This window comes from Tilletiaria anomala, assembly GCF_000711695.1.
Source record: "Tilletiaria anomala UBC 951 chromosome Unknown K437scaffold_18, whole genome shotgun sequence".
NCBI classification, from domain to species: domain Eukaryota; kingdom Fungi; phylum Basidiomycota; class Exobasidiomycetes; order Georgefischeriales; family Tilletiariaceae; genus Tilletiaria; species Tilletiaria anomala.
In genome coordinates, this window is record NW_013547004.1 from 14638 (window position 1) to 39976 (window position 25339).

Sequence of the window (25339 nt, forward strand, 5' to 3'; positions counted from 1 at the left end):
TCTAGAAGCCACCCAACCTTTTCTTCTTTCTCTGCGGCCAGCTGCTTTGTTGTGTACCCGCTCCTTGCGTGGCTGGGTGCTCCCTCTGTGCAGCCGCATGTGGCTGACTTTCGTTGCGGTGTGAAGGCTGAACCGGTTGGCTCATCGACGCATGCGGATGCACGGAACGCTGAGGCTGCTCTACGGGGAAGGCAGGCCGTCGAGATAGAGGGCTATTTGTAGGACGCTGCAATTTCTGTTCAAAGTGCTGCTGCTTGCGCATATGCACTTGCAGCTGCGGCTGCACCTGCGATATCCTCTGGGCCCGACTTGCCAGCTGCGACGAGGCAGCAATGGCCGGTGGCTGGAATGACGAAAATGTCGGGCGAGGAATCTGCAAGGCTCCAAGAGTTGGGGGCGGCGAGCTGCCAGACACGGGCGTGCCTCCTGTGGACGAAGCGGACCTCCTCAAGCTAGCGGCAGCAGAAGTGCTGACGCTGCTCGCGCGTGCAGAGTTCTCACTAGGCAAACGGTCGTCGCGACCAAGTCGAGCAGCGTACACACTTGCCGACAGGGGCATTCCCAGCTGCCAATCATCCAGTACGAGCTTGGCTCCGTTCCCAAGGCGGACTTCGCCTAGCCCCTGAAGTTCTGATCGATCGGCGAAGGCTGATCTCGAGCCCCTTGTGTTCTTGTTGCGGAGTTGCAGTGACCAGGAACCTGGCTGATGCAAAGGCTCGAGTGTGCTGAAAGACGGCCTTTCCGGTGCACTCCCGATCACCTGTGTGGCTTCGTTATTCGATCTGAGCACGAGGCAGTCATCGGTGAGAGTGTATGTACCATGTTGAGCTTGGTCTCTCTGCAAGGACTCGGCACGAAAGCCATCGGGCTTAATCGCGGACGACGATAAACGAAGGTCCCACGTGAGGATTTTCGATGCCCACGTATGTTCTATCCCCTTCCCAAAGTTGTCAGACGAAAAGACGCCAGCCCCCAGTGCATCTTGCAGCGACCCCTTCAAGTTGATCTGCTCAGCTTCGTCTCCCAGTGTCTGAAGCACTTCGTCGTACGCCTGATGAGCTGCGGAAGAGGCAGCCAAGGCGCGAAAAGGTGTTATGGGGAAGCCATGACTGCCACTTGCGACCGCTTGACCTGGGGAGGTAAAAAGTCGCAACGCCTCGTGCCTGTAATGAAATGCAGAATATGCTCAATAATAGCCAGTAGCTTCAGCTTGCTTGGCGACTCACGGCAGATGCAGATAGTGCAAGTTAGCATGAAGACCCTGCTCCTCGCGCAATAGTGCGCAAGTCTCCTGAGCCTCCTCGACAATCGCCCTTGGCCCTTTCGCCACATCGGGCACCAATTGTCCGGTGGTAGCCGCTTTCCAGACCGCTTCGTGATTGACGAGCTCAAAGTCGCGCTCTCTGTCGGCCTGATTGCTAACGCGTCGCTCAAGCTCTGCAAGCAAGGCCATTCCTGGCCCGTTCAGGCTGATGGGGAAAGGCTCTAACGCTGAGAGGTGCGCTCCACGTGCCTCGTTCGAGTCATCATTATGTCTTGAAAGTCCGGAGACCACAACTGCGCCCGTCGAGCTCATCTGGAACAAGGCATGCGAGCAGCCGGTCCGCTCCTCCCAATGGTCGTCTTCAAATGATGACCAATCGATGCAGACGGGCAGGGCACCTTGCAAAGATCCAATAGGTAGTCCTGAGGCGACCTGATAAGGCTCAGCCACAGAGTGCGCGACTCCAGTACCCGAATAAGCTACGAGCAAGCGGGAAAAGCTTGAGGAAAGCAAGATTTGCGTAGTGTCCGGAACGGCGGACAATGCCAGCGATGTATCTGGCCCTCGCCCATGCTGCCATGTGAGAAGTGGACGACTTGTCTTGCGTGCATCGAAACAGAGCACTTCACCAGTGGTGCTCGCAAAAAAGAGCGGTGACGAGTACCTGTCCTCTATTGAGGTCATGCTGGTGATCCGCTCTTTGGCGATAATCCAAGGGTGAACTTTGGCAGAGTAGAGAAGTTGTTTCGCCTCGGCCGTTCTGAGGTCTTGATGGTAGATGGTGTGTGATGAGTGTGCAAGAATCGAGTATGACGTCGGCCCCTGACACAATCGCCATGAGGCATCCGAATCATGGCCGGAGTTTCCATTGTCGAACGATTCACGAGAGCGAATCATCATGCCGCTGCTCCATTTGCGCCTACCGACTTGCATGTGTCAGGCTAGCATACGACATGCACCGGACGCAGAGACTCACCCTTGCACTGGAAAATCGATGCTCCAGCTAGCAAAGTGACCTGTTTCTGTGATCAGTGCCGCTTGAGTCTTGTCTTCGCGTCGAAATGCTATGTCGGCCCAGCTGACCTTGCGCCCTTGCTCGCAAGGCGAGCTGAACTCGGTGATTTGCCGGAGCGAGTACAGTGGAAAACCGCGCTTCTGCACATCGATACTTTTCGAAGGGATAACGCTGCATAACAGAAGCCTTGTTCTTGTACGGATTGCGATCCAAGGATCTAAGATGCGGCTTTGTCAGCGATCGGATGGGATGCGTAAGACCTTCCCTTTGGCCGGAGACTCACTCGGATACATCATACGCCCGGGGTCGTGTGTAAGTTGCCGCGGCTTCAGGGGCGCGGCTTGCACATCAAGTATCTCGCTGGCAAACGCATGAGCTGGTACGGCTGACGCCCTTGCCTCCCACAGTGGCGCGGCAACTCGCCCGCTCTGGTCTTTGACCTTACTTCTTGCAACGCAATCATTTTCCTCGCGATCCGCACGTTGATCGTCAGATTCAGGATGATTATTTTGTGCATGCGCTCTTTTCGGGTTGTGGCGAACAGCAGATATGACTGAAATTTCGTTCGACATTGAACATGAGTGAGTCTTGCGCTGCGCGCTTTGCAATTGCGACTCACAGAGGAGATTTCCTCTATCACCGCCAACATTGCATATAAGTAATTTCCCCAGGTCGTCGGAGACCACAGCAAGCTTCCTGGCACTTTCAGTCGGGCGACCACACGTGGCATATCCATCCTCTATGAGTGTTCGCGTCACAACGCCCACCGGAGCCCAAACGTCAGACCTGATATTTTGCGCCTGCATGTGAAAGCGAGAAGTTGCAGCGTGTGTCGGTCGGAGGGGGGCCAAGTCAGTGCCTTGAACGTTGAGGCCCTTCAGGAGTATGGGACAGACCTGCGCAAGTATACCTTCAACCGATGGGAGGGCTGTGCGTCCGTCGGGCTGTTTCGACGAGGGAAAGATCTGCACGCCGCTGAACGCCTGTCCGCCAATCATAATAACCACGCATTCGCGGGGGCGCAATCATCCCTTACTGCAGCTTTGTGTGCCACTGAGGTATGCCCCCGGCCTCCTTGGTGCTCATCGGACGAGGTGTCTAGAATCTCTTCCAAAGGGTAATGTCGTACCCATGTGTGCGATGCGTCGCTTTCCACATAAAAGCGCAATGGTTGTACATCGTTCTTTTGTATTGTACCATGGAGCGGAGACTGGAATCTGAAACGATGACAAGGTTAGTCGTTGATGCTCGAAAGCTGTCCCAAGATTTGTTTTGCGTATGTAACCCTATCTAGGTGCTAACTATGTACAAACCAACAGTGAGGACTGCAGAGTTCAAGTGCGACGAGTGAAGTAGCGAGACAGCATACGGAAGTGACCACTGGCCAGGCCACTCTTCGGACTATGGACTTTTCTATCACTGTCAAATGAGTATGCGATACTCCAGGATAGGGACGACGGATATACCTGGCGATCTGGCGCGGATGCTCAAATCTCGATAGATGCCAAGTCTATCTGTCTCGTGCCTATTCAAGTATCGAACATCATCGCAACACTCCCTCCGCCCCCCAAAGACGAGAGAAGTCGCGACGAGGCCTACTCACAAGTGGTTTACGCAGTGCACGCTCTTCCTCGCGCCGGGCCAGTTAACTTTCTCTCTCTGCCAATCGGTATCGCCTGTTTGGCATATGCTGCAGAATGGAGCGCGCACTTCTGGGTTTGTTTTTAACGCGTGTCGTGTGTAACACCGTGTACAAAAGGTTCTCATAGATACAGTCTACATGGATGAATATATAGATGCGGAATACAGGAAATGCGAAGCATTGATAGAATTGGCCTCAGGCTGCTGCTGTTGAGGTTCACGCTGGGTGGTGTGAGGTGTTGGACCATCGTCTGCCAACGAGATGCGTCTTTTCTCGGGTTCGTTGAAGGGGGCAGCTGCGTGATCATCATCTCCGCCACCTGCCGCGACTCGGAAACGGATGGCCGAGCCATCTTTGGGTTCTCAAGTCCCTTTAAGACATTGATGCGGGGCCACGGAGTACTCTAGGAGTCAGCATCTCAGCTTGCGCGAGACCGTGATCGAGCTCGGGAGGCGGTCTAACATTACGCAGTGGCTGCGCGTCAAATCCAGAAGGGCCTAAGAGTGAATCGACAATTTTTTACCGGATTCCGATCGCTGCAAGTTCGCAATGGTCCTCCAGGGAGCTGATTATGTGGGACTTGCGATACGCGCACCTGTGGGTGTGCTGTTCATTGGCAACCAATCACTTATTACTGATTGAGAATTTATTTATGGCTGCTGGCTGATCATTGACCAACTGGTCGTTGGAGGCTGGACAGTTGACATGGATCCATTTAATGCATTTATCATTGATCAATTGAGCGTCGATCTTTGCAGAGCGAGCTATAGGATACTAGAAGGCCGTGCACAGAGAACCTTCCATGCATCAGGCATGGCAGCTTCGACGCGCTTGATCGCTTGTAATAGGCTTCAGGCAAGCTTTCTAGCTTCATGACGGTTGTGGATTTTTGTACCATAAGAAGTTCTTGCTAGGTGCTTTGAACAAGGGCTTTTGAGCTCGTTCCGCTCAGCGTTGCTATGACATTAACTTCGCACAAGTTGCTACACTTCGCCTTCGTCATTGTCCATCCAATCTATGCTCCTCATGTACATCGCATCTATCAACCTACAACATGTGCAAATTCGATTATTACTTCCTAGGGCTTGCTGTGCCAATCACACTCGCAATTCATACACGCGGCCAACGCTTCTTGTCGACTTGGCACTCTCGAGGCGGTCAGAGATACCGACTTGCTGCCGTTCAAGGCGCGACAGCTGACAGTTATCTGCTTTCTTTAAATCTGAAGTCTTGCAAATGATTCGCATTGGTAACTAAGTGTACTATTTTTCCAGGTACGTCAGTAATCCGCTGCACGGAAGAACGCAGCTGACATGAATCACAACCCCGAGGTTTTCGCTTGTGAGATACGGAACTCCCGCTGGCTGCACGTCGATGCAGGAGGCTCCGCAATATGCGTGTACGAATTACAGTGTGCACGCTTTTGTCTGTCGTCTTCTGGATTCCGCACTTTGCAATTCACCACACACTGCTCCAGTCTCCATACGCAATATGCAATATTCGACACTCTTGACCTCATGCCTCGTCGCCCATTAGACCTCATGATACCCCATGCCTCATGCCCTCGACGTTTGATGCGGTGATGTCTACCCTTTTGTAGCCCGACGGGCATGCGAGCATGGAACGAGGGATATTGCCGGCCGGGCAACAGACAAATATGCATGGAGGCGAGGCAAAGGCCACCCATCTGTGTTCTGTGCTTCTTGTCTGTGTTTTGCATATCAGTAATCTATACTTGTGTGAATAATCAGGACATGCACCTGTACCTGCATCTGTAGTTATAGTAATGGAAAACTTTTAATTTACGCCTTATTTAGGCATCATGAACATGTGCACAATGCACATGCTGCATACATGCACGGTTGTGTTTCCAGTCGGGCGTAGCAGGGACCCAATCTATGAAAGCACTGGACTGAACAACTGACATACCGGCAAGCGGCAAACCTCAAAGCTCACCTAATACAAACAGACATGTATATATGTAACACGATCTCTATGTTTTTATGTATGCAATACACAATAGGTCGCGTGCACGCATTTGCAGTAAGTACTTGCATATGTATATAACACTTCATGTGTGACTATCGTATGCACATACATACATAGTACTCGCAATCGCCTAGTACTAGAATTAGTAGTATCCTAGAGACTCCAATATCTGTTCTGAAAACGCAGGAAAGTGTCTATTGGGCAATCAGAGGCAATCACTATGTAGCGATTTTCGTGCGAGCGCCGAGCTCCCAATTTGACTCCTTGTCCAATCTGCAGGGGACCATGAGTACCCTCTGGTCTACCCTGGCACGCCAGGATAACCTCATCTGAGCGCGCCAAGTTGCTTGTGATGAATTGCGCAAGAGAATACATACGATGCAATTGCACCGCTGGGGCAGATGTTTTTGTATGTAAAGTGAAAGATCTTTCCCTGCTAATATTGTACACTCAATCTCACAACTCCATCGAAGCTTCGAGGTCGAAACTGCTGGAGCAGCCCGGAGCAGTGCTGGGGCACCCAAGTTAGTAAACCACACCGGCAGGTCCCAAGTGCAAGTGCATGCATATCTACAAGAAGCCCCAACTCTCAGATCCTAGAGCTCAGAGCTCAGGTCCAGAGCTGTACAATGTACAGGTTGTAGTACCACCAAAGGCTACATATCTCAAAAAGTTGCGCTTCGACTTCAGTAGCGAGCTTCCCATCACCGAAACGGCTTTCTATGGGACATTAGTTATGGAAAGAAAGAACTGCACAGACTGCCCTGCGCCCACCGCCTGGCACTGCCCAGCTGGGTTGACCTCTCTGTAGCACTCCTAAGCTATGGAATCTGAGGCTCTGAAATTTGAAGCCTGAAAAGCGAGGGTTCGTCTTGAGCGATGCGTAATTATCCAATGGAAACAATATAGTCAGAAGGTGCCATCTGAAAGCGGCACCGAGATTCTGAGGCTGTTTGATGTTGAGTTTTTAGGCTTGAGATTGATAGAGAAGATGATATCGAAGGCAAGAGCCAAATGCCTGCGCAGTGGGCAGATTGGACGCCCCGCAACGGCAGGTTGAACCAACGCAATCAGCGCAAGATGAGTTAGTAGTCAGGATCAATAGTCAGTAACGAGTATGTAGTTAGTGGTTCAGTAGGTTGAGCAAGCAGTACCCAGCTCTAAGCCTCAATCCGGCCGAGAAAGGTTTCTTGACATCTGAAGCTGAAGTGTGTACCCATGTCTTCACGTAAATACAGTAGCAGCGCGCCTGTAGCACCTGCAGTAACGCCAGTGTAACACGTTAAACACAGCGCACGAAACTCGGGCCAGCTTGTGATTCAGATGCGATCCTCACCGATATTCAGACATTCGGTTTGAATTCCAGATGCTGATTCAGGATTCAGGTACTGAACCTTTGGATATCCCTGGTGACCGATGACCGACCCCCAATCCATGGACAAGATGCTAGCTGAATATCTGATGCCATTACGGATGAGAGATGTGCGAGAGAGATGAACTGAGGGGCGAAATGATGAATAGGAAGGACTGGCTGCATCATAGATCGCCGAGAAACTTGAGAAATCACTGATCGCAAGATGACCGACCGCGCCAGTACGGTTCCAGGACGCGGTCATGCATGTACAAGTACATATGTACCTACTAGTCTGTCGCGTCACACGCCCGACTGTCGTCACTCTGTCGACTGTCAGATTGTCCAGATGTATTGGAATACTTCAACGGCATTTGTTGGAATGTAGTGCTCAGGCCTCAGGCACACTGGCGATTACACCCTGAGGCTCAGACATCTCGGTGCATAATGTGTGACCGCGGTACTTCGAAAGAGGAACCAGAGTGCGGAACGATAAAAGTTAGTTTGTGAAGGCCCTTGAGAAGCAAGACTGCAAATATAGTTAAGTCCGTAGCGTTTTGCGATCCGCTCCGTTCAAAGCATTGTGCAGGTCTTGTACGCATGAGTGCTTTCAACATTCTTATGTACGAGCATAAGATATTTTAAATTATGGTTTGAAAAATCTGCCACATGTCACGAAGTCACACCAGGCACAAATTGCACAAACACGCGCTCATTATGTACGAAAAGTTCGAAAGGGAAACGTATCGGTTTCTGGAGCAAATGCGAGGAGTGAAGTTTACGATTATGGGCCGGGTCACAGCAGGTCCGTCACATGCCAGAGCGCGTCACGAACAGTCACACCGACAGACACGGACGCACAATAAGAGCACGGCTACAAAACACATTTTACGGAAGATTGCTGCGCGCCGCACGGGTACATGTGGGAAATGGGCGATGGGTATGTATCGCGCTTTGGATTCTTCTAGACAGGTGGATAGATAGATAATTGATAGAAGCTGTTCTCGTACAGCTTGAAAAAGCGCGCAGCAATGAGAGAATCTGATAAGGAGTAGGGGTTGAGAAAGAGCCTACTCACATGCTCACACGACGTCCTCCTGCGTGCGTGTGTGTGTGTTCCAGTAGTGAGTCCACTAGTGAGTCCACTAGTGAGTCCACTAGTGAATACTAGACCCTGAACATGCAAACACATGTGAAGGACACCATATGACCACCAGCAAAAAGTACGCTAGAATCTGGATCAAGGGATCAGGGCATAAGGGAATCAGTGGATAAGGGGATCAGGGAATCAGGGATAGAGGATCACGATCAGAGCAAATGAAGATGGAACGGGCATGCGCGGGCGTACATTGTAGAGTGGCATAGTTACTGTAGCAATGAACATGCACATGCCAAAGGCCACTGGGCAACACGGCAAGCTGTACAGAACAAACATAAGTTTATACTGCTTGTCGAAAGCGGAGCACCTGGGCGGCACGGCGACTCCTACCATTCCCGCCAGGTGCCGCTCGGCTCAGTCGGCATTGCAACTCTCGTACATTCCGGCCACTAGGTACCAGGTCATACCCACCCAAGCCCCGTCACCACGTCAGTACAATACAGAACTCGGAGGCTCAACCCTCGCTTTCGCGTAGAAGCGCGAAGTAGTACATCGCTCCATAGGATGTGTGTAGGCACCTTGTCAGCATAAGCTGTGCACTATATGCAACAACATACCTGACTATCGCTTTCCTTTGCAGCTTGCTCACACGCTCAGGGCCACACACACCGACCCATCGCTGTAATGACAAGAGTCGGCAGAGCGCATGACTCCAACCTTTCGCACTGAGTTTCGGATCAGCTTTGTACCTAATCAAAACCAGGTCCCTGGATCTGTGCACTTGCCCGCCAACGACTGCACTTTTAGAAGTTTTCAAGACACACCTTTTCACATTCTCCGAGGAAAACGAAGAAGGGTGACTGCTTGACAACTGACGAGGCCACTGCGCAGCACAAAAGCTGCACAGGGACCTGTGTAAGGCAGCTTGCCCCGCCGCCAGCCTGTGTCCGTGCAACTCCGCAAGGGGGCGGGACACTGTGTTATGAGTTGGCCGCCCCTGACAATTCCTGCGGTTTGCCCTTTGACAACGCTCTTGAGCAGTGTCAATTTTCAGTGTGGTGCCCTGTCGGTTAATGCGCATGCCGCTCTTGCAACATGTTGGCACTAGGACTGTGTTGGGCTATGTCCACAGCCGCGCGCCTATTTCCTCCTTGCTGACATTCTTTTCAGTGCTGCGAGCCTGCAATCTGGGACCTGAACAGGAACCGAGCGCCCCACGCAGACCAGCGCCCATCTGGTCTACTTGTTCCAAGCCTCCTCATGCGACAACGTGACTCTTACTGTGCTGCCTCCTGCGCCTTATGCAACTGGCCGAGCCAAAGCACGGGCATCAAAAATTCGCACACTGTTCACGCGACATGCCCGTCGATCCCCGTGCGGCCGTCCTTGCGGGCTGCATGTACATTCCAAGCATTCCTGCATGCACAACCTCTACGTGTATTTCCTTGCTTCTGTACGATAAACTCCCGATACTCGGTATTCCGTGGTCGTGCGGCCTGCAGATTGCAGCGCCAGTGCCGCCCACCTTCCCCCCCCCCCGCGTCTAAAGGCGTCCCCTGTCAAAGAATGATTTTAGAGCCGCGGACTGCGACAGGAGAATACAGGGACGACATGCAGAGAGACGCGACCGTCCTTGAATTGGAATCTGACGCAGGCGCAAATGCAAATGCTTGGCGCAGGGCGGAGCAGCCAGCAAGCCCCTAAGGGGTACATTCAGTATCACGTTTGTGAACCGCTTGATAGGTGCACCATCAGTGAGTGGGGAGTGCAGTGGATCTGACGATACATACCTGCGGCAAAGCCTGTCAGAGCTGGGTGGAGCGCATGAAGCCGTGGCTGGTGTGCGAATCTTAGATCCAGCAAAGGGGAAAGGGGGAAGCGAAGATCAGAGCTTGAGCATTGCTTGAACTTTTACAGCATCGTGTTTCTCATACCCACTCTGGCCCACACTCTGCCCTGGGCGTCGGCTGACGGGCCGCCATCAATCGAATGCATCACTTGCGATCATCGTGGGAGGTGATGACTTTGTTTGCACGGTGCAGGCCGCAGCAGGGAGTGAGGGGCCTGCCCACCCTGACAGCTACTTTCTGAGGTTCTGATCGGCAGGCGGCACCAGGTGCATCGCAGAGCAGGATCACTGTTGTTTACCATTTGGTCACACTCGCCCCCTCAGACAACTGCCGTTGCTTTCCACCTTGCTCACTGGTGTTGCCCGCCAGCCACAAGATTGGCTCTGTAACTGACTCACAATCGAAAGATCTCTGACAGGGGAATCGGCATCGACGCTCCGTCACCGCCTTCATCGCATCACCATCGTCGGATCATCTATATACAGGTCGTCTTCAATACCCATGTTCATCCATGCTAGACCCAACGGCCACCCCGTCGTTTGTTGATCACCACCACCACCTTGCATACCGTACCCTGGGGCTCCCTGCATCTAGCATTTTCAACGGTCGCTGACGCGTGCCCACGAAACGTTACCACAATCGGAAAGCCCGCAGTGGTCGTCTGCTCAACATTGCATCCACACAAACAAAGGCAATCTTCAGCAGGGAACACAGCAAGCTGCGGCAAGTAGTCCACACAGTGTACACAGCACCGCGAGCCTACCCGCCTCGCATACGCCAGCGCGCCCCCTTCCGATATTCGTCGGATCGGTCACCCCTTGCATTGGAATCCCACGCTTCGAAGACTCGCAGTTGCATCTGCATCTCCAACACCATCATCATTACCACCATCACCACCATCCGCATCTCCCTTCCGGCCCGCTCTTGCCTCCCGTCTCTATCCCTCTCTTCCATCCTTTCGCTTCTTTGTTGTGCTGGGCACGCCGATTCATCAGGACCGTACTTGTCGCTGCGCGACGCTTTCTCCCCTTCCATTCCGCCCGTTCCGATCAGTTCCCGGCACCCAGGCGATCTCGAATCAAGGCGTCTTCATATATAGGACAAAGACAGCCCGGCTGTTGTCGTAGTCGCCTTCGATCTTCGTCCTTCACCACCATCTAATCCTTGCCATCATCTATCCTTCCTTCCCTAGCGACCCCGGGCTCCTTTTGCACACCCTCGTCACCTTCCCTCCAACCTCGTGCCTGCTACATCTTGTTCATCCGCCCTATTCCACCCTGTCTCCACCATCTTCAACCGAGCTCTGCGATATCTACCCTCCCCACGTCCACCATGGCTTGTGCTGTTCCTGCATCTTCATCTGCCATCAACACGGGCTTCACCAACTCGCAGCTGCGCCGGCATCCGGCAAGCTTGCTGCCGAAGGTGACACACAATGTCTCCTTACTCGATCTCGTTAAGTGCCCCGTCTCCCGGGAGATGGTTGGTGAGTTGTCCATTGGCCGCTTTGCAGAGCTGGACTGTGACTGACGGCGCGTTCGCTTGCCGTTTCAACAGTCTATCTTGCCAACCAGGCTGCACACGTGATCCAATGCGGTCCTCCTCAACCCCTGGCCACCCCTCCTACCACTCCGACCAAGAGCATCGCCAACGCCGAGGCTGACCCGGCAGGAAAGCTTGAGGTCAACGGCCTGCCGAGCCTCGAGACTTTCATTGCCATACTTGTCGAGAAGAGCAACGTACAGGTACCTACACTGCTTTGCACCCTCGTCTACCTGGACCGTCTCAAGTCACGGTTGCCACGGGTAGCAAAGGGCATGCACTGCACTCGCCACCGTGTCTTTTTGGCCACGCTCATTGTAGCAGCCAAGTACCTTAACGACTCTTCACCGAAGAACAAGCACTGGACTAAGTACGGTGCATTGTTCTCACAGGCAGAGGTCAACCTGATGGAGAAGCAACTGCTCTATCTACTCGACTACGATCTTCGCATCGAAGAGGAGGAGCTTCTCATCCACTTTTCGCCGTTCTTCCGACGGTACGAAGAGCCAGTAGACGCTGGCAGACGCGAGATGTACCTTCGAGGCGTCGAGGCTGGTCGTGAGCGCGAGCGCTACGCCCGGGCGAGCGAGCGCCGTGTGCATTTCCGACGCCTCCCCGCCTCTGAAGTTCCATGCTGGAACCAACGTACACCAGAGCATGCCGAGAAGCCATCGATGATGCAGCCACCGCAGAATGCACCACCGTCGCCGTTGTCACCGAGTCGCAACTCGGCGTACCGCTCGACCAACAACAGTGTCGACAGCATGTCATCTGCAGCAATGACGCGGCATCACTCGATCGACTCGACAGCCAGCTCATCTTCTGCGTCATCAGAAGCAGATCTTACGGATGACAATGGCTCTTCCTCATCCTCTGCGGAGGATTATGACGAGTATGATGACGAAGATGACTACGACGAACGCATCGAGGAGCGTCTCTCGCGGCAGCACGTTGCCGCCGTTGAAGCTGACGGTGCAAACCACCATGCTACCGCCATGCAGCTGGAAGATGTCGACAATAGCAAGGTTCACGGCGCGATGCACCGGTACCTCGTCAACGCGATCCCAGCAGGCCTGCGCAAGAATGTTGAGCAGCCGCCAACGATGGTGAACCCTCAGAGCATGCGCAGCGTTCGCAGCAGCTCGAACCTCTTTTCACGGATGCTCGGTACCGGCAACAACCAAGTTTACTGAAGCATTCGCAATGAATGAGCTCGTTGGCAGCGCGCGCCCATCCCCTCAAAGTGGGGATCCGGGCGCGACACACTCTGGGCTCCCATATCTCGCGCGTCACCGTGGCCCTCTCAGGTCGTACTTGGCAAGGTAACAAGGTCAGCATCATCGTCTCTCTCAGCACTGTACCAGTAGGCAGCAACACCATCAACGCAATCGCCACCGTCGTCTTCAGCAATTGTTTTTTGTGATCTCCCAGGAGTAACATAAGAAAGGTCAGGTACCATCAAACGCCATTAGCAACCAGCCTTTTTTCGCCAATCGCAACTCGGACACCGTTTCATTCCCTTTCAGCATCGCAACTGGTTACCCCCGTTCAATCGCAAAACATAACCATCATTTGATCCCCCGGAGAATTACCCCCACATCAGTCGACAATCACACCCAACTCATCACCACATACATTCCAGTCTCGAGAACGCGAAGCTGCGACAAGCGGAGCACATAGGGAGGCCAGTCCTCCTCTCAGCTTGGTCTGCAGATGTGTCGTCGCTCTCATCGACTCGGCCCTGGAAAGACGCACAAGCAATCGTCGACCCGCCTGGGTTCGCGTCATATCAGGCGGAAGTTGGTCGCCACACAAACTTCTCGCTGTTTGCACAAGAGCACTCGCAGACGCCAATGCTATTCTTGTATCGTCTCACATCACTACCCGCACACTGAATTGAATAGCATGAAAGAGGGAGAAACCAGTCGCCCTGCGCTTGAGGGATCGGTCATATACATCGATGTTTCTTGGACATGTCCCGCGTTGATCTTGCTTTTGGGAGGCTTTACACTTTCTGGGATTGTGCGAGCATCCCTAATCAGTGTGGATCAGTGTAGGCACTAGGAAGGACGGGCCATTTTTCACGTTCTCTCCATTTGTTGCGTCATAAGATCCACCAGAGTAAAAGAAAGGGATGACCGCAAGATTAAAGGATGCGTGTTCGATATTCGAATGCAGCCGGCCGACAGCAGTTTCTGTGGTATACGGACCAGCTTTTTGTAGCCTAAGACATCGCAGCTGCTGTTTACGGTACGTGCTCTCATTCCCCAGCATATCCGTCTGTGCTGCGGCGTAAAAGAAGCATATTTCTTCGCGATGAGCCTGCAACAGATCCAAAACTCGCCCTTCGTCTGCTTGGCAACCGTGCCAGTTGTCGCTTTCCTGGCGGCGGTGCGTGCGTACAAGCGTTCAATGTCCAGCTTCCAGTGCTGGACGTGCGCAAAGATGTTTCTGACGCTGACGAGGCTGCCCTATTACCCGACTGTCCAGCACACTGGTATTCGATCGCTCTAGCCAGGAGACACAAGACGAGCCCGCCATTCGACCTTGGTAACCCTCGCCGATGGGTCGCCGGCCTCCAGTTCAAGGCAGCATCGGGACACAAGCTGACGCCAGTCGAGACACTGGTCCTGCAAGGCCAGGCTTGCCAGCAGAATGGGTTTGAGCACCTTCCCATATATGCGGTTGCTCTCGTGAGCGACGACAGGGAAGGCTAGTGAATGGAGACGAAGACCAGCAGCTCATTTCACGCACCTGTGTGCATTTGCTTGCAGTTGACTGGGATCGTCGCCAAGTTGCCGCCGAGCACATTGAACAAGATCGCCATCTTTTACGTCATCAGCCGCATCATATATGTCTACCTTTACTTGAACATCCACACAGGCATGAAGGCTCTCTGGAGGACCATTGCGTTCAACAGCGGCTACCTGTCACTTGTTTACATCTTCTTTAATGCGTGAGACCCTGCGTCGTCATCCGCGTTGAGGTTGGTCTGACACTACCCTTTCTCCTTATGTTGGGCCAAAGTGCCAGTACTGGCCTCTTCTAAAAATACTCTGCGCTTGCAAGTCTTCTTTATGCGACCAAAAGGATTGGGTAAAAGCAAGGTAGAGGCATGCATGGATGATCATTACAATGCAGATCTATAGTTTCAAGCTGTCCCGGTACTGCACGAATGCAATGAGGTTGTCATACGCTTCGTCCGCTGCTTGGCGTAGGCTTGCAAACTTTCGGCGATCCACAGCTCGTGTCTGCAAGAACGACGTGAGGTGGAAATAAGAAGGAAGTTCCAGACCTTTGTACGCGAAGCATCGTCTCACCGTTGATCGGACCTTGCTACTGCATTGGCGCAGCACGATGGAGAACTGTCCTTGCCGGAAGACAGGCTGGTCGTATGCAGCATTCTCGTCTGCGTAGACGTCGTAGATGGCGTTGAGCGCTGCAACCATGCTCTCAGGACTCGTAGTTCCAGGGACGGATTTTCCATCCGCTGGCAGCTGCTTGATGACGTTGATCAAAAAGTTGCCGATAGAGCGATTTGTCTCGACGGATACGCTCGGGGAACGTGCAAGGCAGCCCAGCGTGCCGATTGCCTTGGCTCTCATCGGGTCGGATTGTGCGTTGAGGTATGCCGCTTGCAAAGCTGTGACAATGTCAATGCCGCTCATTGCAATTGACAGTGGCAGGTCACCTTGTAGACTGCGCGCAATGGCCCACATAGAGCCGACGCACTGCTCAACGAGCGCGCGGCCATCCTGCCCTTCCGCGTACACGCTGCAGTTGCTGCTGCTGACAGCCGGCACATCTGCGGTCTTGCTAGCGATGCTAAACAGCACCTGCCACAGCTCCTCGAAGCGAGCTTTGACCACGTCACTGGTGGACCATTCGACAAAAGCTGCAATGCGCGCCGGGGTACCTGCGCCCTCCAGCAGGGGTTGCGAGGGCGGCGGCGGGCTATTGGCGGCGAGCCCGAGCAGCAAGTTGGACAGGACGGAGATAGAGCGGAGGTGCACCTGCCGGAGCGCTGCAGCGCCTGCTTCGCGTGCAGCTTGCTCTTCCGGCGACGCTGCTTTGCTCGAGGTCACGGAGGGATATGCAAGAGCAAGATCTTCGGCTGTAGACAGGCGCAAAAGTTGTGGAACTAATGCCGCATGCGAAAAGGCTTGTGCCAGTGCGGATGCAGCAAAAGAGGCTTGTGACGACGTCATCCTTGTCCTTGCTGTAGCGGTATGGGCTCCATTTACCTTGGTATCCTCGTCCGTCTTCTCTTCATCCATGATCATCTCCGTGTCCTCGCCGACCAGCTCTTCCATATCGGCATCGATGCTATCCTCGTTATTTTCGCCATCCTCTTGCCACTCAGTCTCTTCTATCGACACATTCGACCCCTCACCGAGGACAGCAAGTGCAGGCAGCACCTCGGCTAGAATTTCCAGTGCGAGAAGGATAATATGCAGGCAGTCATCTGCACGCTTGCGTGCGCTGCTGACTGCATCCGTCTCTGCCTCATCTGCTTGTGCTACCGCTTCTTGCTGCTCACTGTTGGTTTGCATGACACCTAGCATGTCCACACTGCTAGCAGATTGCTGCTTTTGCTGTTGCTGCTGCTCTTTCGTGGCAAGTGCAGCCCTTGCGATCTCACTGCAAAGCTCTCCTTGGTTGATGCTTGACAGCAATTCCACGAGGCGGGGCAGGATATGCTGCGCTTCGAATGCCGGTAGGGAAATGCGCTGCTCCTCACTTGAATTTGTAGCTGCATCATTCCAAGCGCCGTTCGAAGCGAGAATAACTCTCGAGCGCGACTCGGGCGGCAAGCTGGCGCTAATGTTTCGCAGTACGGCAGCGCAGAGCATGGTCATCATGGCCATGTCGATATCTGCCTTGTCGCCTGTCGCCGAAGTTGGTGACGCCAAAGGAGAAGGGAAGGCGTTCGTTTTGCTCAAGCCCTTCACGACAGCGCTAGTGATTGCACTAACGTCTCTCATACCCGCATCAACGTCGATATCGGTCAGCAACGTCAGCTGCAGCTTTTGCATTCGTTTCTTGCCTGCTCCCGCAGCCAAGCTGTGGCTGTCACCTGATGCTACATGCCCGGGCGGACCCGACGAGGGCTGTTTCGCTGCTTTGTTCAGAGCACGCAGCTCGAGGCTGCTCGGCTGCACGCCAGCGAGGACGCGCGCAAAGGCCGGGTTGTCGTCGCTGAGAACGCAGAGCGCGTTGGCAGCGGACACGCCTAGTTGCCGCAGTAGCGCCTTGAGTGAGGCGGAGCGTCGGTCCGCCGAGCCGGGACTGGACGATGAGCTAGTCTCCTCCACTGCTGCCGCCTTCGAAGATGCGTAGCGCACATAAGTGCTTAGGGTGCGAGCGAGCGGTGCGGCGTGGCGTGAGAGGGCAATGACGAGATCCTCGGCAGCTTCCGCGAGGCACCAGATGATGGTGAGCAGGTTGTCCTGCAGCTCGTATAGCAACTGCTCAAACTCATCATCAGAAGAAAGAGCACCGCGTGCGATCGCAGCGAGCTTTGAATTGAGTCCTGCAGACATCGAGGAAGTAGACAAGGGAGTGGTGGCACCGCGATCTGTGGTAGAGGAGGGAGGCTGCTGCTGCTTGTCGAGGATCGACGCTGCTTTCGCTGCATGCCGCTTCTCCTTTCTATTCATCTTTTCGAGAGGCTTATCAGCTGTCGGTAGGGCCGCCTCAAGTTTCTGTCGTTCCTGCTCCATCTGCTGTCCCAGCGCTTCCGGCGTGGACTTGGCGCCAGAACCTTCAATGCGCTGCTGGATCAATGCGTGCACAACTCCGATCTGCTCGAGCAGAGATTCTATGCCGCCTTGCCGCGCGATCTCATGGCGCACGTCGTCGTATCCAGCCTCGATGCAAAGATTACGCAGAGCACCCGCTGCTTCACGCTTCGTCTCGAGGCCTTCCTGCTGGTCGACGCCGGCAGCATGGAGCGCATGCAGGATGCGCGCGACGAGCTTGTGTGATGGAGCGAGCAACGCCTTGCGACTGCTGCGTGAGGACGAAAGCAGCGAGATGGATGCGAGCGCCCAGATGGTGTCGCTCACTGCGATGTTGGGGGCTGCGGAAGCAGTGGAGGCCTTGCCTTTGCCAGTCTCGAGTGGGAGCTTGCTGAGGATGTGCACCAGGCTAACGTTGCCACTGGACCCATCCGCATATGGAGGAAAGATACCAGCTTCGATGGCAAGTTGCTGCGCAAGCGAAGCTGTTGAAGAGGAGGAGGAGGACGCGTTCGAAGACGCCACAGCAGCCAGCTTGGGTCGCGCAAGCGGGTTGTGTCGCTGCTTGCCGACCCGGCGCGCTGCCGCTCGAAATCCAGACTTTGGCATGACTGCAGACAGCAAGCTCTCGCTTTGGATGATCAGCGGGTATATGCGTCTTTCCTGTGTGTCACCTCGGCTTCACAACTCTTCGCCTCCAAGTTGAAGAACCTCCAAATTCCAATCACGCATCAACGGAAACATGCGAAGCTCGCGTCGGTGCGATACGATGAGCACCCACAATTTTTTTTTGCCAGCGCCGGGGCGGAACGCGCTTGGGTGGATCTCGGCCGAGATCGGCTCTGACAGCAGGGTCCTTGCACAAGCCACAGAGAGTCCAAGGGTGTGTCCATAGTGCACACGTAAAGTGTGGCGACGCCCGGCGCCCCCTCTTCTGCACGCCCCTCTGTCCTCCCAGCCCGCGCCAGCACCGCCTCTGGCCCGTGCTCTTCGAGTCATGGGACCCCCAGGTAGCAGCATCCTTCGAATGTAATCTCTCCTTTGAGCTTGGTGATATGAGGAGGGAGCCAAAGCACCGTCGAGGATCTAGGAGCGGGAGGCAGGTCATAGAAACAAGCAGCCAGCGGGCCAAGCTCTGCGTGCTGCTCCCGAAGGAGCAAGGGCCATCTTGCGCGTCGTCGTCATCGTCTCTCCACTCTCAACCGCGGTTCTTGACCATCTGGGCCACCTTTGAGAGGATCGGCACGGCAGGCATCAGCATCTCGGCCATCGAAGGGCAGGAAGCACCTGCATGTATCTCTGTCCCTGCTAGAAGGGAAATAGCCAGATAAACAGGAGTCAGATGCGGTCAAGCGGATCGATCACACACCTACCAATCCAGCTGCCGTGTTGCAACTTCACAGGCACGAAGCCCGTCAGAGTGGGACCTGCCAGCTCCTGTCCGGCACACTTTCCACAATATCCTTGCTGCTGCTACTTCTGCTCCCAGACAAGATGAATGCGTATTCTTCAAGTAATGCTCCGCGGCCTAGCGCAGGCCCCTCCAATAGCCGAGCAGGCTACATGGCGCAACCGCAGCCGGGGATGGGCGCGATGGGCATGGGCATAGCACCGCCACCGCAGCAGCAGCAAGCATACAAGGGAACACTTCCACCAGGGACCAAGGTCGCAGTCGGCAACATCACCGTAACTGTCAAGCGATATTTGAGTGAAGGTGCGTGCGTCTCGCGAAAGCGCCATGTACCGAGGCGAACACCGCTTTTGACAGGCATCTCTTTGTTCGCTCTCGCAAAGGCGGTTTCGCGCATGTCTACCTCGTCACTTCCTCTCAGCCTATTCCGATCCCATTATCGTCCGCTGGCAGCGTAGGGGCTAGTACCTCTGGCCTGGCGAGCCGTGCAACGCGGCCCGAGACGGTGCACGTGTTGAAGCGCATGGCCGTACCGGATAAAGACGCGCTTGCGACTGTGCGCAGCGAAGTGGAAGCGCACAAACTCTTGCGAAACCAGCCAAACATTGTCCACTTCATAGAAGCCTCAGCAACGGCGCTGTCCTCTGGCGGGTACGAGATTTTTATCCTGATGGAATACTGTCCCGGCGGCGGGATCATCGACCTAATGAACGCGCGTCTTCGCGATCGACTGCGCGAGCACGAGATCCTCAAGATCTTCAGCGATGTCTGCGCCGGCGTGGCCGTCATGCACCACCTCGATCCACCGCTGATGCACCGGGATCTCAAAGTGGAGAACATCCTGCTGTCGCCTGCACCCGCGGACAACCCGTCGATCGGGCCGACATACAAGCTGTGCGATTTCGGATCCGCCGCACCGGTCCTCTCGCGTCGAGCGCCAAAGAGCTTGGACGAGATCAAGCGCGTCGAGGCTGACCTGAACCGCTCGACGACGCTGCAGTATCGCGCGCCAGAGATGGTCGACGTCTACCAGCGCCGCGTGATCGACGAGAAGTCGGACATCTGGGCGCTAGGCGTGCTATTGTACAAGCTCTGCTACTACACCACCCCATTTGAGGAGAACGGCGGTGGACCGCTCGCTATCCTTAGCGCCAACTATCGCTTCCCGCCCAGTCCTGTCTATTCGCAGAACCTCAAGAATCTTATTGGTACGATCCTTGCGGACTTGGTTGCTCAGGACATGAGATTTGACACCTTTTTTTCTTCCTTTCAAATGGCACCTCCTTGCAGCCTCTCTCCTGCGGGAACAATCAACCGATAGACCGACGATCGATCAGGTTCTCATCCGCGTGCACCGTCTACTGGGCTCTAAGCCGCCAGCTGCGGCCATGCACTATGCACAGCAACTCACCGATGGGAAACAGGTCACGCCCTTGCCGAACGTGGTATTCATTTCGTCTTCCTCTTCGTCTGTCACTGCAGCAGCGGTTGCCAGCGGGAGACAAGCGATGGGGCCGCCGCCGCCGCAGCAGCAGCAGCAACCAGTGCAAAGGCATCCCATGCGGTCTTTCGACGACACGACAATCATCAACTCAGCTTCATGCGCCGCTTCGGCTACCGCTTCAGGCGGCCTAAGCGTCCGGTCGCGCGTCAGCGACTTGATTCAGCATGCGCAGGCCGGAGATGAGGAGGCTAGGCGTAAAGCTGAGGTCGACGCGCTGAAAGACTCGGTCATACCGATGCGCAGAGGCAGGCCCGTCAAGGGTGCCGCCGCCGCTGCTTCGTCAGGAGCTGCAGTTTCTGCAAAGCCAGTCATGCGGCAATTGACCGGCGAAAGGAACGTTGTTGATGACGGTGGAAAGGGCGCGGCGGACATGGCCGCTTTCGGCGGAAGTGCAACAGTGGGAAGGAACTTTGACTTGCCATTCTCAGCGCAGGCAGCAGGATCGTCCTCCAAGAGTTCGATCCTATTTGGTGGCTTTGAGGATTCCTTCACACCGACGGCGGCAGCGTTGTCGCCTTCGCAAGGAGTATCCCAGCAAGTTTCTGGTAACAGCACCGCATCCTCTCCTGCTGCCACCGGCAACACATCGGCGCGCTCTGCAATGCTCCTTAACCATAGTCCAGAAATGCCAGGCTTTCACTCACCATCGCTTGCGCCTTCGCTGTCGTTTTCGCCCAAGCCACCGGGTCTGTCGCCTCAGGCGAGCGCCACCGCGGGAATACACAGAACCCAGCCGGCCGGCTCGGTGTCCTCGCTTTCGAAGACTTTCGGCGAAGCCACCAGCCGCAGTGGTGCGAATGGAGATAGAGAGGATGATGCCTCGAATCGCTTTCCGAGCGTTAAGGAACTCGATGCGCGGTATGCACCTAATGCGCACGGTGATGTCACCTCGCCCATCCTTTCGCCGCCGATCGTCGCCAGCTCGCCAGCTCCATCTGTGGAAGTTGCGCCGCCATCGCTGCCACCTAGGGACAGGCACAAGCCGCCGCTGTCAATCCCGACCAGTGTCTCGCCCCGCCAGTCCGTAGGCGCAATGGCGAGCAGATTCAACAGCAGCGTCAGCCCGGCAGCGGACAAAACTTGCTCGTCTTACTCGCCGACGGGAACGACCACCAAGGGTGCAGCGGGTTTGCTAGCTGACAGGTGGCCGCGTGGCATAAAAGGGGGCTTGATGTCTCCTTCGTCGTCGGCATCAGCTGCGCAAGCCGACAGGCGGCCTGCACAGCCTGAGGAGTTCGATCGGAGCAACGTGAAAGACCGCACTCACCCCCCTCCGGCGTGTGCTCCTCCGCGCGACTGGCTGACGGGCGACGACACGGATGATGCAATCGTGACCAAACTCGCGCCTGCGTCGTCCGAAGCAGCAAATGCACAGCCCGTGGACGCTCACGTTGCACTGACTGCCGCATTGGAATCCGACAGCGGCGATGAGCCCGAAGAACCGGAGGATGTCGGTGGCAGTGCTCTTGCGAGAAAGTACGCACGTCAACCGGAAGGGTTGTCCTCCCCCCAGCAGGGTGATGCGGACAAAGCAGCCGGCACTACTCCACATAGGGTCAAGACGCCTTCTTGGCTGGTCGAGACGACTGCAGATGTTGCTCCATCGAGGCAAAAGTCATCCAAAAGGTTGGAATCAGTGCCGTCAAAGATTCACGGCGCAGTCGGTGCTGTTGATTCAGCGCCATCTGCTGCTGCTGCCGCCGATGACTTTGCCGATGAGGATGACCGTGACCTCGCTGTCATCGAGGGCAGGCTGCCGAGCGAGCGCAAGCAAGTTCCCGCGCCGGCATGGGACGAGATGGATGAGACGGAGATGCGAGCGCTGCCGCAGCAGCCCATGTCTCTATCTGATGGTCATACCAACATGCCGGCTGCTGATGCTCTTCCGCCCCATACAAAGCCGGCGGCAGGACCCGCGCAAGTAGCACCACCACCTGCGCAGATGGCCACGTTGAAGCAATACGTCGATGCTGCCACCTCTCCACCACCATCTGCCATCGATGCCTTTGCGCCGGCGGACAAGGTGGATGTGCAGGCTCCCACGTTCGCGCCCGACGCGAGTAAGGTAGAGGGCGAATGGTCAGCATCGCCGCCCAGTGCACGGACACCCACCATTTCGGAGCGCATGCATGAGCTACAGGTTGCCGCATCCTCCTCTCAGCCGATCACCCCGGATACACGATCTTCCCCTGTCGCCTCTGTTGGCGGGGCTTCCGTACGCGACCGCTACAAGCCGCAATCGCACAAGACGGCAGTAGCGTCGAGCAGCGTCAACGGCAATGGCCGCCACGAGCCGCAGGTGATCCTCCCGCGGCTGGTACAGACTCGGCGGGACAATTCCTCAGCGTTGATCGCGGCTGCGAAGCGCGCATCAGCAGCGGCTCCTGCGTCCAGTCTGAAACCATGGGAGCGCGAAGCTGCTGCCGCTGCGGAGTTCAACAGGGCTGGCGTGGTCAAGAGCACCAGCAGCGCCGCCGGCGCCGACGCCGCTCATGACGACGATGAGGCGGGCGGCCCTAGCCCTGCCACCGCATCGCACCACCTGGGTAGCGGCAGCATCGCTGGGGCCAGCGAGGCGCAAGAGCGGTTCCGCGGCGTGAGCGACTTAATCAGCAAGTGGCAGGCGAACGCCAAAGCACAGGCTCCAGGGTGGGGACGCATAGGCGAGACGGCAGGTAGCAGCAACCACACCGCATCGTCGGGCGCAACAGCAGGAGGCATGGGTGCGCTGCGTGCAGGGCCTAATCTGGGAGAGGCTGCTGCGGATGTCGGCAGCAAACGCACGAGCAGTGTCTTGCCTCGCTCGGCTACCACTCATCGATTGCCTGGGACGGATATTTGAGAGGCAGAGCTTAGCAGAGCATGGGAGCGGAGGGGGGGGTGATCGCCTGGCGTTACGCTCGTGCGCTGCACCATACCCTCACTTCACAGGAACGCATGGAGCACTGCAGCGTAACAGCCCATCAAGCACCAATCATCTATGATGAAACGCCTCGTTTACAATGTCGCTATTCTCATGATGCCTTGGGCCGTCTAACGCTTTCCGTGGAACATGCCCAGTTTGGGCAGACTCAGCCTTGCGACGAGGATTAGATGTCTTGCCTCCTCGCGCTCGCCTCCCTGATGTCAATACAGAGAGTCCCCCAAGCGCAAGGGCAGAAGGGCTCGCGGCCTCAGCGGCAAGGCAGTGTGCATGAACATGCTGATAACCTGATGCGGCTAATGCGCCAGCTTTGCAACGTGGTAACAGTTGTTGCCTGATCATGGATGACGTGCGAGCTGCGAAAGCATGTAGAGTGTGGAGGCTGTACTCGAATGTATCCAGACGCAGTTAGGTCATGAGAGGTTGAGAGCATGTGTAAGTGCGTCTCGGCACTTTTTGCGTGTTCCTTTCATTGCAAAACTTTCCCCATATTTCTTTCCCCATGGGGATTATGTGCACTATGAATCGCAGAGACGCTAGGCACGCAGGCAACTGCTCGACTGTGACGAACAGCCGATGGAGACGGGAGAGGGCCGGCCGCTTGGTCGCTCGACGAATTTCGAACTCGTGCGAACGGTTTCGAACTGCACGTGGTGCAACGTGCATCCGTCACTTGCAACTCTCCAAAAAGGGGCAAAGGCTGCGGAAGCGAATACTGCACACCGCATGCAGCTGGTCGAGCAAACTCGAGCCAGCATGAGCCTTTCCTGTTTGTCCCTGTCCGGCAGATGAACTATGATCCACAAAACACATGTTGTAGACTTTGCCCCAGCTGGTGGCCTGGCTGCTGCTTGCTGGAACCAAACCAAAAAAAAACCCGGACGTGCGGCTGGCCAGTGGCCCGCTCCTCTTCTCGGGTGTCCTCAGTGTCGATGTAGTAGTATGTATGCCACTGCTGGTCGCTGATCATGAACACGGCCAGTGTGGGGTGCGAGCGCTAGAGAGAGAGCAAAGCGAAATTCGAAGCCTCACGGGGAGTTCGTGCTTCGTGTCTCGCTGCAGCTGTGTTACCCAGACTCGCTCGCCAGCGAGAAAAATGCGGGAGCAAGTCAAGTCATCGGCTGGATCATGTCTCGCTCGTCCGGGAACCTGGTGCAGACTGTCGCAATGCAGTCGCCACACACTCCTGACGGCTGCCGATGGGGAGCGCTTGAAGGTGGGTCAACGGGCGTTCGGAGGACTGGTGCAGTGCTTGCAACTCAACTCGAGTGGTCTGCAGGCGACAGACACTGGCGCGGTGCTGGCGCTTCCGCTCACACAAGTTCGAGACATCGCCTCTTGGGCTCCGGCGGGATTCGGGAGAGAGCCGTTCCGCTCCCTGTGTGGTGTTCTTGTCTCTGCGGTCACCGGTCGCCTGTCTTTGTCGAAGAAAGTGCTAGCGAAACTTTTTCAAACCCTCTCTCGTTTGCAGGACGAAACTTTTGCTTCCCCTCGTCATCGGTATACCGTAAAGTGATCTGACGCCTGAAAATTTCATGTTATGAACCCCGCCATCGAATGGATGTTGTATATATGGACCCCCCTCCCCTTTCCCCATTTCAGTCTTTCCTCCCTCACCCCATACCCCCTCTCCAACTCGGAGCATCATATACGTCGTTTCTTAGACTTGCCTTTTTGCAAAGTGCGGTCCAACCACTCGCTCTTTCGCCGGCTGACTCGAGCTCTTCGAGTGCAGCGCCCCCCGAAATAGCGACCCCGAGGCACACGCCGCACCGCCCCTTTCTTCTCACTACAGCTCTTTCCAGCGAGCTATTCTTTTGCACCTAGACCGCAATAGATTCACGCAAGCACCAGCTAGATCTCGCAACCTAGACCATCTATCTTATTAGGTAAGTTGAGCTTGCGATTTGTGTGGCGATGGCGAGCTGGCGGGCGCTTGCGATTGGGCGGGCGGAAAGCGTGTTCGCGCGGTGCGACAAAAGTTTCGAAAAAAAATTCGCACACCGTG

General features: G+C 55.4%; 9 protein-coding genes across 9 annotated transcripts; 4 read left to right on the forward strand and 5 right to left on the reverse strand.

Annotated features, from left to right (window-relative positions):
* Position 1: 1 nt before the first annotated feature.
* On the reverse strand, positions 2-2851 carry K437DRAFT_267196 (uncharacterized protein; the record flags this gene model as incomplete). The annotated part of the gene is made up of 4 exons (XM_013389104.1): positions 2-1163; positions 1227-2183; positions 2241-2496; positions 2563-2851. 4 exons carry the CDS (start codon positions 2849-2851, stop codon positions 2-4), a joined length of 2664 nt encoding a protein of 887 aa, XP_013244558.1.
* Positions 2852-4949: 2098 nt separating this feature from the next.
* K437DRAFT_254979 (uncharacterized protein) lies at positions 4950-5690 on the reverse strand. Its single transcript, XM_013389105.1, has 3 exons — positions 5253-5690; positions 5150-5195; positions 4950-5078 (listed from the first exon to the last, which is right to left on the reverse strand). The coding sequence occupies exons 1-3, from the start codon at positions 5639-5641 to the stop codon at positions 5019-5021; spliced, it is 495 nt and encodes a 164-aa protein (XP_013244559.1). The 5' UTR covers positions 5642-5690; the 3' UTR covers positions 4950-5018.
* Positions 5691-6895: 1205 nt separating this feature from the next.
* Positions 6896-7607, reverse strand: K437DRAFT_59658 (uncharacterized protein). Its single transcript, XM_013389106.1, has 2 exons — positions 7247-7607; positions 6896-7168 (listed from the first exon to the last, which is right to left on the reverse strand). The coding sequence occupies exons 1-2, from the start codon at positions 7524-7526 to the stop codon at positions 7071-7073; spliced, it is 378 nt and encodes a 125-aa protein (XP_013244560.1). The 5' UTR covers positions 7527-7607; the 3' UTR covers positions 6896-7070.
* Positions 7608-11103: 3496 nt separating this feature from the next.
* On the forward strand, positions 11104-13148 carry K437DRAFT_59789 (uncharacterized protein). Its single transcript, XM_013389107.1, has 2 exons — positions 11104-11696; positions 11768-13148. The coding sequence occupies exons 1-2, from the start codon at positions 11543-11545 to the stop codon at positions 12943-12945; spliced, it is 1332 nt and encodes a 443-aa protein (XP_013244561.1). The 5' UTR covers positions 11104-11542; the 3' UTR covers positions 12946-13148.
* A 909-nt stretch (positions 13149-14057) lies between these two features.
* Positions 14058-14952, forward strand: K437DRAFT_273027 (uncharacterized protein). Its single transcript, XM_013389108.1, has 4 exons — positions 14058-14147; positions 14243-14445; positions 14527-14708; positions 14780-14952. The coding sequence occupies exons 1-4, from the start codon at positions 14069-14071 to the stop codon at positions 14799-14801; spliced, it is 486 nt and encodes a 161-aa protein (XP_013244562.1). The 5' UTR covers positions 14058-14068; the 3' UTR covers positions 14802-14952.
* Positions 14783-18181, reverse strand: K437DRAFT_254982 (uncharacterized protein). Its single transcript, XM_013389109.1, has 2 exons — positions 15073-18181; positions 14783-15003 (listed from the first exon to the last, which is right to left on the reverse strand). The coding sequence occupies exons 1-2, from the start codon at positions 18100-18102 to the stop codon at positions 14896-14898; spliced, it is 3138 nt and encodes a 1045-aa protein (XP_013244563.1). The 5' UTR covers positions 18103-18181; the 3' UTR covers positions 14783-14895.
* Positions 18182-18906: 725 nt separating this feature from the next.
* Positions 18907-23316, forward strand: K437DRAFT_59823 (uncharacterized protein). Its single transcript, XM_013389110.1, has 3 exons — positions 18907-19207; positions 19288-20112; positions 20195-23316. Exons 1-3 carry the CDS (start codon positions 18988-18990, stop codon positions 23248-23250), a joined length of 4101 nt encoding a protein of 1366 aa, XP_013244564.1. The 5' UTR covers positions 18907-18987; the 3' UTR covers positions 23251-23316.
* A 454-nt stretch (positions 23317-23770) lies between these two features.
* Positions 23771-24183, reverse strand: K437DRAFT_59797 (uncharacterized protein). Its single transcript, XM_013389111.1, has one exon. The coding sequence runs from the start codon at positions 24087-24089 to the stop codon at positions 23868-23870; it is 222 nt and encodes a 73-aa protein (XP_013244565.1). The 5' UTR covers positions 24090-24183; the 3' UTR covers positions 23771-23867.
* K437DRAFT_59815 (uncharacterized protein) lies at positions 23976-25039 on the forward strand. Its single transcript, XM_013389112.1, has one exon. It carries the CDS (start codon positions 24278-24280, stop codon positions 24845-24847), a length of 570 nt encoding a protein of 189 aa, XP_013244566.1. The 5' UTR covers positions 23976-24277; the 3' UTR covers positions 24848-25039.
* Positions 25040-25339: the final 300 nt, after the last annotated feature.